At 44.2% G+C, this 16,824-nt stretch overlaps 1 protein-coding gene across 2 annotated transcripts in view; it reads left to right on the forward strand.

Moving 5' to 3' along the window:
* The window catches only part of sypl2a (synaptophysin-like 2a), a 37,915-nt gene that overhangs the window by 4,367 nt on the left and 16,724 nt on the right, over window positions 1-16,824 (forward strand). For both annotated transcript variants that reach the window (XM_085272808.1, XM_085272809.1), the window contains exon 3: window positions 7,496-7,611. In XM_085272808.1, coding sequence (XP_085128934.1) covers window positions 7,496-7,611 — 116 coding nt within the window. The remainder of the gene's footprint in view (window positions 1-7,495; window positions 7,612-16,824) is intronic.

A 16,824-nucleotide genomic window follows, 5' to 3' on the forward strand; every position in this document is an offset into this window, starting at 1 on the left:
TGTTGCCGCACAGCAAGAAGGTCCTGAGTTCGGTCGGGGTCTTTCTGTGTGGAGTTTGCATGTTCTCCCCGTGTTTGCGTGGGTTCTCTCCGGGTACTCCGGCTTCCTCCCACCGTCCAAAGACATGCAGCTTGTGGGGATAGGTTAATTGGAAAATCCAAATTGCCACTAGGTGTGAATGGTTGTCTGTCCTTGTGTGTTGGCCCTGCGACAGACTGGCAACCTGTCCAGGGTGTACCCCGCCTCTCGCCCTATGACAGCTGGGATAGGCTCCAGCGCCCGCCGCGACCCTGAAAAGGATCAGCGGAAGCGGATGGATGGATGGCAACATATTTTCATGTTTAGGACCGGTAACTGTAGAGACAGCACAATATGTATGAGCCTGTTTAGGCCCCGACACAGACTGAGTCTTATCAGACTGATTTCTGGCCAGCAGACTGGAGGGGCAACACGCATCAATATTAAAATCTCCAACAATTCAGGTTTATCAAAGTACGAGACCAGCTAAAAAGTGTGAAAAGTCTTGAACACAGTCCTTGGGATATTACGGAGGTCTGTACACAGCTGCACCGAGTGTCGGGCGGGGATGCTTGCAGGGCAGCTTCTTCCTAAAACAGCCGCCACTCCACCACCACGCGCAGTCTTCCTCAGCATGTTAAGATATTCACAGTCCGAAGGTAAAAGCTGAATAAAACAGCTGGACTCACCGGCTCTCTGCCAGGTTCCCCTCACCAGCATCAGATCCAGGTCCCCGTTAGTGAAGAAGATTAGTGTTCGCGAGCGAGCATTAACAAGACTTCAGTGGCACCGAAGTGGCTGTCCGACCTGTCGGCCGTACTCCACCCGAGCTAAGACGGGTATTTGACGTGTTCTGTGGTGTGGGAGACGTTCACATGCAGCGTTTGAGACGCTCTTCATTTGTCGTGGAAGAACTTGGCGGTGTTGCCGCATCCTCCTTGATAAATGTAAATCACTGTTCCTCTGTCCTTGGAGTCTTTCTGACAGCAAACAACAAGAGTGCTGACGCTGTTTGGTCCCCTGGATGAGGAGGTGGTGTGTGTTCATGTTTATGAGCATGTGTGTCTGTGTGGCTGGAGCTTTGCCCTGTGCTTCCATGCAGGCTTTCACTGCTGAAAACCAGGCCTTTCATTAATAGATAGACCCAGCCTCAGGCCTGTGGCTCAGACCCTTACTGACCATCTATATTTGTGTTGGCTTGTGAACAAAGCTTTTTATAAAATATCTCAAACATGCTTTCAGTCTGAAAAGTGTTACAGAAGCCTTGAAATGAACGTGTTCTCGTACATCCCACGGCCACTTTCAGTCTTTGCTTCCATGTACCATGGGACGGCTGCTGTCAGCCTTAGCCGTGTCCTTTCCATGTGGAGGAGTAGCAGCTCTATCTCAGTCCCCCCAAATGACTCAACTCCTCACCCTACTGCTAACGCAGAGTCCACTCCGCCTTTCAGAGACGGGCCACTTGTAGCTGCAATGTCCTTCTAATAGTGTTAACAAAAGATGAACCTAGATGAACACATCGATGGCGTTTCTCAACAACGGTGAAGAATGGCTGCATAACGTTTAGGACGCCAAAATGTACCAGCATGGGGCATCAAATAACCCTGTACCAATGAGATTACACAACTAATAAGCCCGCCCCTCAGCGTGTTCACCACACTGTTAGCAACAGCCGGCTCATCACTACAGGCTCTGGGTCCTTTATAGTGGAGCCAGTGAGTCCACTGTTAGTTGCGAGGCCGTCACAGATGATTCTCCTTCACCGAGGACATTTCAAAGCCGTGGGTTCGGTGGTCTGGTGGGAAACAGTTGAGCGCCGAGTTTTTGGGCTGCAGGGGTTTGGCCGAGGGTCAGTCCGGTTAGCGATGCGTCAGTTAGCCTGTAAAGATAATGGCAGGGCCCACTGACCTCGTTCTCTGCTTTAGATTACATTCAACTGGGTGATATGACCCAAAATTCATTCATTCATTCATTCATTCATTCATTCATTCATTCATTCATCTTTAGCTGGATGGCGATATACTCATGTTTTTTAAAGCCATAAAGTAAGAACAGAGTTCTTAGTCACACTGTGTCCCAGATGTCACACTTTTATTAACATACAGCGCAGATGTACAAGAAAACATTACTCAGAATGATCAGCATTTATTAAATAATCATGCTCCATAAATGAAACAGTGCTGTTTTTGTGCATAACAAAAAGCTGTGCAGTCAAAATGTAAACTACCAGAGGCTGAGCAGAATAACAAGCAGCTGCTCTGTTCCCAGGGTCTACTGCGTGATCCTCTCTGTAACCACCGCTGAACAGGAGCCGTTTATGGCGCTTATGCACTCAGTACGGTAACATTACGCTGAAGCAGAGTACGTATCGCTCCGCGAGGCTCCTCAGCGTAATGCTCCAACAATGCATCAAGCGCTGCGGCTCCGTAGCTCAGCAAAGCTAATGTCTAAACCTGAAAGGTTTCTGAGCGCAGTGTGCCGCATAAAATCGGTTCGCGGTCAGTGAGCACAACCAGGATTCATACATAAGGCGCGCTGTCGATTTTTGAGAAAATGAAAGGATTTTAGGCGTTAGCGCGGTTAGCTCGTTAACACGTTGACGCCGTGCAGCCCCACGCACGGGGCGATCCGCGGTAACTCCTTAACAGAGATTTGCCCCGTTAATGCAGTTACGGCGTTAACGTCACGCTGCAGCACTAAATGTCCAACTGTTTTCTTTTTACCGAGCAGCTCCTCTGAGGCAGCTGCCGTGTCCGTCCTGCCTGCAGGAGAAGCGAGGGGGGAGGTTCTGTTCAGTGAAGGAGAGGCGGAGTAACGCAGTGCAGAGACAAAAGAGAGGCAAACTTGCAGCTCCACAACTATAATTATAACGTAACATAGACTATATCGATATAAAGGATATTGTCACATCTCATATAAAAATATATTGATATATTTAAAAAGTCAATATATCGCCCAGCCCTACTTTCAACTAGTCACTTTTTGGCAGTGAGAAAGTAGAGCGATGAAAAGCATAAAGAGCCTGTTGGAGGACATGAATTAGTCTAAGGCTGCGTTCACACTGCAGGCGAAAGCGCATCAAATCCCAATTTTTCAAATCCGAAAATGTTTTTGACCCTCTGCGACCCATCTATCCCATCATGGTGTGACAGTGTGAACGGCACAAATCCGATATTTTCAAATCCGATCTGGGTCACTTTCGTATGTGGTCCTGAATCCGATACATATCCGATGTTTTAGAAAGCGACTGCTGTGTGAACGGTCAAGTCGCATTAAATCCGTCTTTTACGTCACTGACACAAGACAGACGCCAATTATCAGCTCCGGAGAAGCGCCCGATAAGACATCGCGAACGCATCCTGGCCATCCGGTGAGACTGCTGGGAAGACAACGTTGGAGAAACGTGAACATTTTATTTGTCCTGTATAATCTGCAGATTCTGACAGAAATCTGCAGCTATCCTTTGAAGCAGCAATAAGGATCATTATTAGGTTATTCACATTATTATGTAAATAACAAAATAACTTAAAGCAAAAATTGGGAAACGTGAAGTCCAAAGTCTTTATATTAAGGCCATCAGTCAAACATACTGCTGCTCTGGGTCTAAGCAGAGCGCGTTGTGTGTGACGTCTTCTTTTGCGCATGCGGGCGCTCTGAGCGTTCACACTAGAGCGCGTTTGCTGTCGCATTTTATTTGTGGTGTGAACAAGCAGACAAAAACATCGGATTTGATCAAAAAATCGGAATTGAGCATCAAGACCTGCAGAGTGAACGTAGTCTAACATCCACTAGCTTAGCTTGTTCTGATAGTCCAAAGGTTCGTTTACGACCTGCTGAAATTGTCATTCAGAAGAAGTTGACGGCCACAGGAGTCAATTTGGACAGGTGACAGGGATGGAGGGGTGAAACAGAACTGTGCCTTCACGCCACGCTGTCCGACTTAGCTTTGAGGGTTTTCATTTGTTTTTGCTTCTGTTTGTTTGAGCCTTGTTCTACACTCAAGTCAAGACAGCAGCTGGGACCAAACTGGGAAGTGGTGGCTGTAGCTCAGGTGGTAGAGCAGGTCACATGGTGCTGTAACAGTAATGTACACTGTTCTCTCATTTAGCTGAATATCTGAGTGTTTTAGTTTGTGGTGGTTAGTGGAGTAAGAATGAGTCCTGGAACATCTCTGCTTCCTACACAGCGGGCTGAGTGCTGTTTCATGGCATTGTGGGCCTTGGAGCTGCATTCCTCTGCATGGAAGATGTTACAGTGACACCACTGAATGTCAGACTGCTGTCTATGCCACACCTTGTAAACATGAACGTGAGTTTGTCAGAGAGCCAGTGTTCGGGCTGTTTTTGCTAGCGTGACCTGCGGGGTCTGATTTTAGGTGACCTTTGACATCTATCTCCTCGATATACTACATACGAATGTAGGATTTTGTTTAAAGCGAAGTGTGGACAGGGGTCTGCCCCCGAGGCTTTATTTGGGGTGGGTCAAGCAAGGCTGAGATGAGCTGAGAAATGTAGTGGAGAACCTGATACACCTGAAAGATGAAACTCATTCCTGAAAATCCTCAGCCAGCCTAATGGCTGCGAAGTTCCTGCGTCTGTGGTTGGGGAGTTTAACTCGGTGTCTATACTGCAGCACAGAGAGCCGTTCGTTTCAAGGCTCTGCTCCTGTGTTGCAGCTCTTCTTTGCAGCTGTTGTGCTGAAGTGGATCTCAGTGATTTGGCAGATAAAGAAAATCGTGTCATTGCAGGAAGGATGTACTGAAAGGAGGACGAGTGTTTATATCATAAGGTGTTACAGTTTAATAGGTGATGTAGCACGAGTAAGAGTCAGTGAGCCTGCCTGTGGGATCACTATTATTTCAGTGCAAAGCTGCTTTTGAACATATCTTGATGTAGGGTATGAACTAGAGCAGGGCGATATGGCCAAAAATATTGATCACGATATATATTTGAACATTTGCGATAACAATATAACCGACGATATAATTGATGCGAGACAAAATACAACTCCACAACATTACCAGCGCAAAAAGACAACCTATCATTTATTTCACTTAAACAAGAAGCTGGTTTTTATGTACATTAAATCTTTATAAAAATGTAACAGTGCAAATGCAAATTCCTTGCTGAAAGTTTAACCAAAAGGCATTTCCAGTAGAAATGGGCTGACATATCCTGAGCATAACCATGTATAATATCCACTGAAGTTAAAAAGAGGTGCTTTGCAACATTAAACTGCAGTGTGCAGTACGCATTTTTCGGACCATAAGGTGCACGGGATTATAAGGCACATTAAGCGAAACAAAGCAGTCAGATAAATCAAACTTTATTAAACTCATTCTTCTTGCTTCCTCCACTTCTGTACCATTGATTCATTAATGTTGAATTCTCTGGCAGCTGCTCTATTCCCATGTTGTTGCAGTATATTAATGACTAACCTCGTATTGTGGATGGATTATCTCAGTTGTTCTCCTGACTGAAGTTTGGTCCGTTTACAGCATCCTGCCATGCGATTGCATTTGTCTCTAACCATGAAGAACCTTCACGTTAACTTTTATAAGTGGAAAAGTGTTAGTGTTGGTCCTCCAGCTTCACTGTTTATGTTATGCTAACATAGCTGTGTCGCTAGCGATCACGTAGCACATCATTATATACCAGCTAGCCCAACTTCAGTAACCCTACAAACGTCACTGCTGTTTAGTTTCCTGTCTTCATTTATGTTGGAAGTGATAGCAGAGCTGTACGTTTGAATTTGTTCAGAAATCTCTCAGTCAGAACATGCTATATCATGCTTAGGTAACTAGCGAAACTAGCGAGCTAACTTCCGCTAGCTTCCTGCTAACTTCTAACTCCTTAAATGTAATAAATTCTGTTTTCATGGATGCCTGGAAGTTAAACTTCATAGTTACACCTGGTAAAGCAGCAATGCTGATCGTTTAATTACAGATGGAAGAATTTAAACAGTTTTTAACTCTCAGTGATGCTGCAGTGATCGTTTGACTTTGGGACCTGAAGCAGACAGAGTCTGGGACCCAGATTACTCCCAGATTGACGAGCACCTTAGTCCGACAAACACGGTAATAACGACGGCCGCTTGCATGTTCTACAAAAAATGTGCTTTGTTGTGTATCTGACGGACGAAAGCTAAACCAGTTCCACACCACTGCAGCATTTTTACAAACCAGTTCTGGTTCATCTGTTTCACTAAACGATCCGCTTTCGCCCTTCTCATTCTCTGTCACCGCCATGCTTTTTCCTCTATGTGCGCGTTTTACCCATATTCTATCGCCATATTTCATTTTCTTATCGTTGCCTGACGTTATACTGGTATTACCGTGAATGGTGTGATATGGCCCAGCCCTAGTATGAAACTAAACATGTAGTGCTTCATGTAGAAATTTGAACAATGTTGATAAAGTTTAGCTTGTAGGGTTCATGAACAAAAAGGCCCAGATCTCTGTAACATAGTGAAAAGTAACATTAGAAATAGTAGGAAGAATGATGTATTTTAGTAATATCTTGTGTTTTCTGTTACATTCTGCCAACTAGTCAGGTTAGAATTAAAACAAGTCAAAGTGTCCGGTATTCTTGATGCCACGATGTGACAGAGCACTCACTGCTGCTGCAGTGTGTGTCGGGTCATACGCTGCTCCTGGGTTTTATTGCAGAAATGCATCTTTTGTTTGTGTGGAGCTCATTACAAACTGTCAGAGAACAGGATGTATTTACATACAGACTAACAGGAGGTTAGTGCAGTGAGCCTTAAACATCCATGGTGGTGATATTGATCCATGTCAGAGGGCCCGGTGGCGCCTGTGTCCGGCAGCCTCGCCTCTGTCAGTGCGCCCCAGGGCAGCTGTGGCTACAATGTAGCTGCCATCGCCAGTGTGTGAATGTGTGTGTGAATGGGTGGATGACTGAATGTAGTGTAAAGCGCTTTGGGGTCCTATGGACTAGAAAAGCGCTATACAAATGCAGGCCATTTACCATTTACCATGTAATGCTGTTTGACAGTAACACAGTTTAATGGTGATGCTTTCATAGTGCAGTACTGCTACTTTCTCCTAAATATTCCTCCAGCACTCTCATTAACAGGAAATTGTTACTATAGAAATATTGTTTAGCAAATATATTATACAATAAAAGTAATAATATTGTAGCATACTTCAGCCAGGAAGGAGTAGGAGGAGATGCAGAAGGCTGTGAGAAAATGATGAGATGGTTTCAGTGGGTCGTGTTAAACTGGGAGGAAGATGTGCATCCATCCCTGTGTCCTCAGGGACCACAGCTGGTCCTTAACAACACATGTAGTGCTATGAAAATACGTTTTATGAATAAATGTTGACTTTGCTTGATGTCTCCTCCCATGCATCCTTATTGAACCAGATTGAAGTTCCTGTTTTTCAGATGAATGCCTCCCCCTGTGTGTGCCTGCTTCGCCTGACACATCTTTATGCCTGTTTTTCTGCCTTCAACAGGTCTTTTCAATCTTTGCCTTTGCCACCATCGGAGGTTACACTGGGACAACCCACCTCACAGTCAGCTGTCCCGACGGAGACCAACCTGTAGAGGCGTTTTTTGCCTACCCGTTCAGGTACTGAAGAGCACTGGCACTCTCCCAGTCTAGTTTCTGATGCAGTGTCCTGATAGGTCCAGTCCACACCTTTACCTCATTAGTGTAATGAATGGTACGATATGATCCACAAGCATAAACTCTGCTTTACAGATGTGTTTGAGGACTTACACAGAGGGACCACAGGTACAGCTGTTTTACTAATGTGTCCGTCCAAAGCTGAATAAATGGTCATTACAGTTCAGCTTGATGAATTGGATCATTTTCTAACCTTTGTGTCCACACTAATGTCCAAAACTACTCCAACCACCCTGCTGCTCACTTACAAAACCTTAAACACGTGTCCTGATACGCCAGATCACATTGGGGTTCGTGGTACCAGCTTCACAAAGACCCATAAATGTCCACCAACTGTAAAACAGTTTCCTCTCTATTCCTGCTCATTTGTGTTTTAAATAAAACAAACAATATAACCTGCTGGAACAAGTCAGTCAGTGCACAGCTGCAGATGGTTGTACATCACTGCAGGTCATCCTCTGGAGTCAGTACATGCTAATCTCTGCATAGTTTGAATATAGATCTAATCCAGGTGATGTGGAATAACACTGTGATGTTAGCCATTCTCTGGTAGTAGCAGGCTAACATGTGGACTTCTTTAAGTTTCTTCAGGACGGGTCAGCTCTCATCTGAGAAGCTTCTTCAGTTCTAAGAGCGACTGGTGGAGAGGCCCACATTTAAGCCCTGGGACTTTCTACCAATGACCTTAATGACCTTAACCTCCTAGGACCTGGCGTCCACATGTGGACATCATATTTTGGGTTGTCTAGACCAAAATACAGAGTTTTGCTCTACAAAGGCCTGATATCCACGTACGAGACGTTATACTGCCACTGTTCTATTAAAATGAACGTCCTCACATGTGCATTTCATTTTTCTCAGAAACAAAAATCAGGTAATCCTGTGCTCTTACCTTCATCAGGTCCCAATCAGCACAAAGAGAAATGCTGTGGAAGAGTTTGGGTCTTAGGAGGTTATTGACTGATCCTGAAAACTTCACAATGTTGATCAGTTTTTGTAGCAGCAGTTTATTTAAACCATATATGAAGTTCCATACTCTACTGTGTAATGCTTTTAATTGTTAAATGTATGTTTTATAACAGAGGGGAGACGTGCATGTAATGTGGTCTGTGCATATCAGGGGGATTGGTGCACATGCATGGAGGTTCTGTAAGTGACAGGGATGCTCTGTGTAGGTTTACATGCTTGTATGCACAGAAAGGTGTTTCAAAGAGGAAAAATGTTGGATTCATAAATCGTGTTTATATCTTTGTTTATGTTTGTAGGTCATCGTACGCATTCGTAACCCTTTTGAGGCATCACTTCTCTCAATAACACAGTCACATAATAATAAAGTGCATGTTGCAGTTAGGATGTAGAAGCCAGAAGAGTGTGTGCTACTTTTATTCTAGTAGTTCTGTTGGACACAGACATGCACATGTAACATTAGGACTGTGATTCTATACCAGTGTGATCAGAATGAAATGGGAACAAATGGAAATGCTGTTGTGACACAAGAACAGATGTTAGAGTCGTCATGGGGCAAATAATTGTTTGATCACCTGCTGAATTTGTAATCAGGCACATGGTTGACTCCCTGGGTTATTACCTCCTGGGCTGCTCCGTCATCTCTGCTTCATGCAGCAGCTCTGTGAAGGATGCAACACTTGGTCCACCCATCTGTATCTGGCCTTGCAGCCTGTACCCCAGGCACTCAGTGGGCACTCAGTGGGCACTCAGTGGGCGCTGAGCCTGCTGCTGTCCTTCAGTGCCCAGCTGGTGGTGCTCAGCTTACCCAGCTAGATGTCCACCAGGCGGGAGTGGACGGCTTAGGCCTTGCACCGGTGGACAATTGCTAGCGTTTCCATGGCAATATTGTTTGTGACTCTATTTGTCACGGGGCTTTCTGCACATACCACTGGTGGGTCCACTGCCACAGATCACTGCTGTGACCCTGTCAGCCAGGGGAGGAGCCACACAGGTGTATCACATCAACCTCCTTAAAGGATGGAGAGAGGCTCCCCTCCCTCCATTGACCGTCTCACACAGCTGTGTTCTCCCCTCTGCGTGGCTGCACCTCATAGAGCCTTTTGTTACGCACCTTGTGACGGTGCGTTCATGACCCTGAACACAAAAGAAAGATGGTGCAGAAAGAAATGGCTGAAATGCTGAAGATGGAAGTAATAGACGAGTCGCACATCACCTTCCTTCACTACATAGTCCTTGTAGTGAAGGAAGTGTTGACTACTGCAGGGTACATGAAGGATCAGTGTCCTATGCCCCAGGTTGGGCACTGCACTGTTTTTCTGCTGGCAGATTGCCGTGTCTCCAGAAGGGAAAAGCGTCCTTCTCCGCTCCGTACAGCTTGGTTCGTCACGTGTGTTCGACTTTTTCAGAGCCCCAGCCACTGCAGTGCCACGTGGCCACGCAGGAGCACCTGCAGATGGATAAAACGGCAGCCATCATATCCTGCCAGCATCCCAAGGTGCCGCGGTTCTTTCGGGCTAGCTGGTTACTACCACCAGTTTGTGCTGAACTTTGCAGACCTGACCAAAAGGGTGGCCCAGATCTGGTCTAGTGGACGGAGCAGTGCCACAGGCAAAGAAGGCCCTCTGTGGGGAAGCCCTGCTTCCCTCCCATTCATTCTGCAGACGGACACCTTGAACAGAGCCTGGGGGCCATTTTGTCCCAGCAGGTAGGGTGGACCACTCTGTCATTTACATCAGCCTGTCAGAGTGGGTGCAGCACCGTTGAGTTGGAGATGACTCCGCCTCTGTTACCTCCCAGGCTGCCCATTCAGCAGGGAATGAAACCATTATTTTCCTGTGTTTTTAACTCTGTGGGGGATTTTCAGATGATCATAACCAGGGATGTGAACCATGAGGCCTGCAGGTCAGAGTCAGGCCAACAAAGACTTCAGTGAGGCACTGGGGGCTGCTTCGGGAAAGGGCACATACGTTTTCAACTTGTAACTGTATTTTTATAGGTTTATAGTAGGGCAGGGCGATGTGGCCTAAAGTCCATACCATGGGCTAATTTGAAGCATGTGCCGTAACGATATCTATCACCATATGTTCTTGTCTTCTGTACAGCGCTCCCTCGCTATAACGTGGTTCACCTTTCGCTGTTTCGCCTTTTTTTCCTGCATGCTGTTTTTTGGGGGTTTTTTTTACAGCTTATTGTGTTCTGCGTCCTGATTGGCTGTAGACCATTGTCAATCAATCGTGTGCCGTGTCTCCTGTACAGGACAGGATGCGGTCAGCTTGTCAAACGTAAATCTTCGATCCTAGCAGTGTGACTCTGAGGTGCTGCACTGTATGTTTGTACGTTTTCTCCTCAACAAACAACAATGTTGACGAATCGTTTCGCACCGTCGAAGGCTCCAGCAGGTGCCGTTGGTTTCATTCTTTAACACTGGACTTCTACGAAGGTTTGAACTGTGAGAGTTTAAACAAGAGAGAAGAGTGTGAAAATGTTCCTGCCTGTCTGAGAAAAGAGTATAACGTGTGCAGTGACGGGTTTTACAGCCTTTAAACATCTATAATAATTGTAAAAAATAAAGTTGGCTACTTCGTGGATTTCACCTATCGCGGGTTCTTTTTAGAACGTAACTCCTGCAATAAACGAGGAACCGCTGTATTTCATATTTTCCGCACTTAAAATCCTTTAATCTTCTCAAAAATTGTCAGTGCGCCTTATGTATGAATCCTGGTTGTGCTCACTGACCTCGAACCGATTTTATGTGCTACACGGCGCTCAGAAAGTGCAACTTTGCTAAGCTACGAAGCCGCACAGCCTGATGGATTGCTGGAGCATTACGGCTACCGTAGTCAGGAGCCTCGCAGAGTGATCTGGGTCCTAAACTCCGCCTCTTCAGGTCCCAATGCCAAACGAATGCTGAGAGTTAAAACTGTCTAAATTCGGGGGGTCCACTAGGGGGCGCGTTATGGAGTAGACGTGCAAACCACTAGGTCCCATTTATCTGTTAAATTACTTTATGGTTCACCTATTGTGGCCCAATTCAGAGATTTCTTAAGCTCTATTAAGAAAGTCAGCATTATTTTAGCTGGTGTTCTTTCCGTCTTTTTGCCTTATCTCGAAGTGAAATGCCTCCTAAGCAGTCTGCTAAAGGAGCGCAGGCTAGCTGCTCAGAGACCGCTAGCAAAACTACCGTTGACCCAGCGACACTGCTAGCTTTCCGCGACATTGTCAAAGAAGTGATTCAAGAGGAAAATGACAACCTACGGGACGAAATTAAACGAGCCATTTCGCCCATCCAAACCACTCTTGACGAATGTACTGAGAAGTTGGGCGAACACGAGGAAGGCTTGAATAATCTGGACAAGCGGCTAGAAGTTATGGAGACATGTTTCGCAGATCTGAGTAACCAATACAAGAAGTTTCTGCTGAAAACGGACGACTTGGAGAATTGGGGAAGACGATGCAACTTGCGTATATTAGGAGTGCTGGAGGGAGCCGAACAAGGGAATCCCACTAAATTTGTTGCTGATCTGTTGCACGTTGTACTGGGTGGTCCCGGCGGTTTGGAGCAGGCTCCGATCCTGGACAGAGCTCACCGGGCGGCGGTTGCACTGCCCACGGAGGGAGGGCGACCGCGGCCGTTCATTGTTCGCATTCATTACTACCAGGAGAAGAAGCGGATACAGCGCTTAGCCAGACAGAAAGGCCGGCTGGAGTTTCAAGGGAAGCAGATCTTCATCTTTCCTGACTACAGCGCCGACCTGGCCAGACGCCGGGCTGCTTTCAGCGAGGTGAAGGGACTACTACGGAAAAAAGACGGAGTTCGCTACGGTCTTCTTTATCCTGCCCGGCTTTGGATCTCGTTTAATGGAGAAACACAGGTATTCGACTCTCCTAAAGCAGTGAAAGATTTCATTGACTCCAAGTTTGAGTCATCTCCCAAATGACATTTCATAAGAACCACCGGGACTTTCATACCATCGTGACTATATTTTTGTCAATCAGTAAACGGACGATCTTTGGTTTAGCTTAGTTTCTTGTTCAATGTTCATTTAGAAATCTCAGATGTTGGTGAGTTTGCCCTTGTTTCCTGGGAGGTTAACTATATTCCAGTACTTGTCACTTAAAAGGGACTCCGGGGTCAGCTTTGATGAGAAGTGAAACAGGTCCGTTTTTCGGTTACGGGTAAATGCGACGTGGGAGTTTTTCTCTTTCCTTCTCTTAATTATTTTACTCTATTGTGTTGGACTTTGTGACTTTCTAATTTGAATATGTTTTGGACTACATGTGTGATTCATAGTTCAGATGCTTCTGCTCATGTGGGGCTGTGGTTATGAATAAGGTGATTGGGACTCTTAATAGAAGCAGGGGAGCTGTGGGAAATTGGTGTGCGTCGTTTGGGGACAACACTGAACACGGGGAGGTGGGTGGGAGGGACTTATCTACTTTTTCTCTTTTTTGTTGTATATTATTTGCTCAGATTATTGTTAACAACAACATTTCAGTGTACACCCATGATAGGATTGGTATTTGCGTTTGGAACCGCCTTTTTCATCATGTACTTATATGGTGATGACTTCTGTTGATGATACTTCAACTGCTGTGAGTAATGGCTGCCAGTTTAACTTTATTAGTTGGAATGTGAAGGGATTGAACCACCTAGTGAAACAAAATAAGGTGCTCTCTCATCTTCTTTATCTTAAAGTACATGTAGCGTTTCTTCAAGAAACACACCTTAAGCATACAGATCATGCCAGATTAAGACGAAATTGGGTTGGACAAATTTTTCATTCCAAATTCAATGGTAAAGCCAAAGGTGCAGCAATTTTGATTAATAAGAATACTCCGTTTATAGTCTCTCACACAATAGCTGACCCAAATGGTCGCTATGTAGTTGTGACAGGGTCCCTGTTTAATACTTCACTTATTTTAGCAAACGTATATGCTCCGAATTGGAATGACTCAACTTTTTTCAATGACTTTCTTAATTCCCTTCCACAGATCAATACACACCAATTGATCCTTGGAGGGGACATGAATACTGTTATGGATCCAGTACTAGATCGCTCCTCAGATAAAAGACTTCCACTCCCTAAATCCTCATTAGTGTTACAGTCTTATTTACAAACCTATGGGGCTGTTGATGCGTGGCGATTTCTCTACCCCTCCACTAAACAATATTCCTTTTTTTCTGCAGTGCATCAAACGTATTCTCGTATAGACTACTTTTTTGTTGACAAAAAATTGCTTCCCAATATCAAGACTTGTAAATACAATAGCATAGTAATATCTGATCACAGTCCACTTGTTTTGGAACTCGGCTTCCTGGATGAACCCTTTGTGTACTCCTGGAGACTCAATCCTCTTTCTTTGTCAGATAAGGAGTTTGTGGAATATCTTTCCAAACAAATTGATATCTTTATAAGAACCAATATTACGCCTGGTATGGCCTATAGTACGGTTTGGGAAAGCTTAAAAGCATTCTTACGGGGCCATATTATATCATACTGTTCATATACTGTACTAGAAAACAGAAACAGAAACGTCTTTCTGAATTGATACACCTTATTTCGCAATTGGATGAGCAACACTCTACAACCCCCTCTCCAGATTTGTATAAACAAAGACTAACGTTACAAACTGAATTTAATTTAATCTCAACCCAGCTGTCAGTCTATAATTCTTAAATCTAGAGGAAGATGGTATGAACACGGAGAAAAAGCATCTAAAATTTTAGCACATCAGCTTCGTAAATCAGAAGCAACTCGTATAATCCCTAAAATTAGGACTAAATCTGGACATGTCACCACTACACCACAAAAAAAAAAATGAGAGTTTCAAAATATTCTATTCCAGTCTCTATGATTCTGAATCTTTAAACACGCCTGGACTGTTTGAGGCTTTTTTTGATGGAATGACAGTTCCGACTTTAACCTCGGCAATTGGAGGAGCAAATTACAGTGGAAGAAATTAAATTGGCGATTAGCTCAATGCAGAATGGCAAACCCCCGGGTCCGGATGGGTATCCGGTTGAATTTTTCAAGACCTTTAAAGTTTATCACCTTTATTACGAGACATGCTCATTGAGTCATTGGTTTCAAAATGTCTTCCCCTAACGCTTCGACAAGCGACCATCTCACTCCTATTGAAGCCAAATAAGGATCCATTAGAGTGTTCATCATATCGTCCTATATCACTCTTAAATGTAGATTTAAAAATACTGTCAAAAACACTTGCTCTCAGGCTAGAGCAATACCTACCATTGTTAATCTCTCCAGATCAGACAGGTTTCGTGAAGGGTAGGCATGGTTTTTTCAACCTGCGCAGGTTTTTAAACATATTACACACCAAGTCAACTACAACCCCTGAAATTGCCTTATTACTCGATGCTGAGAAGGCATTTGACCGGGTGGAGTGGGATTATCTGTTTTATACTCTACATAAATTTGGATTCGGCCCTAATTTCATTTCATGGATTCAGTTACTTTACTCCTCACCTATGTCACGTGTTAGAACAAATTCGTTATTCTCTTCTTATTTCCCACTTCTCCGTGGTACGAGACAAGGTTGTCCCCTATCCCCTCTTCTTTTTGCATTATCAATTGAACCACTGGCGATTAAACTGCGAGCTGACAGTTGCATTAAGGGCATCTTCAGACGTGACCAGGAGCACAAAATATCCTTATATGCTGACGACCTCCTGCTGTATATGTCAGAGCCTTTATGCTCTCTTCCCCGTGCTCTTGCCATTTTTGAATGTTTTGGTAATATTTCAGGTTACAAGTTGAACCTGCATAAAAGTGAACTTCTCTGTGTCAACTCTATAGCCAGAAAGATTTCATTTTCAGATTTTCAATTTAACGTTAAATCAGGGTATGTGACCTATCTGGGGGTTAAGGTTACCCACTCATACAAAGATCTTTATGAAAGAAACTTTGTCCCGCTGCTTAAAAATACTGAGACAGATCTTCAGAGATGGAACAATTTACCACTGTCATTAATTGGCCGCATCAATTCTATCAAAATGAACATACTTCCCAAGTTCCTTTACTTATTTCAATGTATCCCATGCTACTTACCCAATAAGTATTTTATAACACTGAATAAGCATATCTCTGCATTTATTTGGAATGGCAAAAGTCCACGAATTCGTAAAGATTTCATGCAGAGGACTAGGCCAATGGGTGGATTAGCCTTGCCAAACTTTCAGTCTTATTATTGGGCAGCAAATATTCGTAATATGCTGTACTGGATGAGTAATGTTACTACAGAGACTCCAGCTTGGCTCCAAATTGAGTCATCCAATTGTGGCAAAATTTGCCTATCAGCTTTGTTGAGTTCAGCTCTCCCATTAGAACTATACACCTATAAACGTAACCCTTTGTTGTATGACTCGCTCAGAATCTGGGTGCAATGTAGGAAAAGGTTGGGGTTACACTTAATGTCAATTAAAGCACCTATCTGCTCAAACCATATGTTCCCACCCTCCATGATGGACTCTGCCTTTAAAATGTGGGAAAGTAATGGCCTTAGAAATATCAAAGACCTTTTTGTAGATGGGATTTTTGCCTCATTCACGCAGCTCCTGAAGCAGTTTAATGTTCCTCGGCAACATTTTTTCCGCTATTTACAAATTCGTCACTTTGTAAAGAGTCGATTTCCTTCATTTCCAGAACTACCTGAGGAAACTTCTTTGGATAAAATTATTAATATAAACGTTCATAAGAGAGGGGCGATTAAAGAAATCTATGCTATACTATTAGATCTTCAATCTCCTTCTCTCTCCATCCTTAAAGCACAGTGGGAGAAAGACCTTGGGATGACTATAACAGATGAGCTCTGGCAATCTTTTCTCCAGAGGGTACACTCTTCTTCGATATGTGCCAGGCATGGGCTCCTTCAATTTAAGGTCCTACACCGATTACATATCTCCAAGGAAAAGTTAGCCAAGTTCTATCCAGGAGCTGACCCTCTGTGTAACAGATGTAAAGCAGAAACAGGTTCGCTCCTTCATACCTTTTGGACATGCCCCAATCTTCATAACTATTGGGTGTCTATATTTAACACTCTGTCAGAGATGTATAACGTTAAATATGATCCTTCTGCTCTAACGGCTATCTTTGGGGTGATACCTCAAGACATCACTTCGAATTCTATTGCCTTTGCTTCACTTATCGCAAGGCGCCTTATACTTTT

This window comes from Mchenga conophoros, linkage group LG5, assembly GCF_057382185.1.
Source record: "Mchenga conophoros isolate Kocher_MC1m ecotype Shallow Benthic linkage group LG5, M_conophoros_male_GT1.1, whole genome shotgun sequence".
Lineage (NCBI taxonomy): Eukaryota > Metazoa > Chordata > Actinopteri > Cichliformes > Cichlidae > Mchenga > Mchenga conophoros.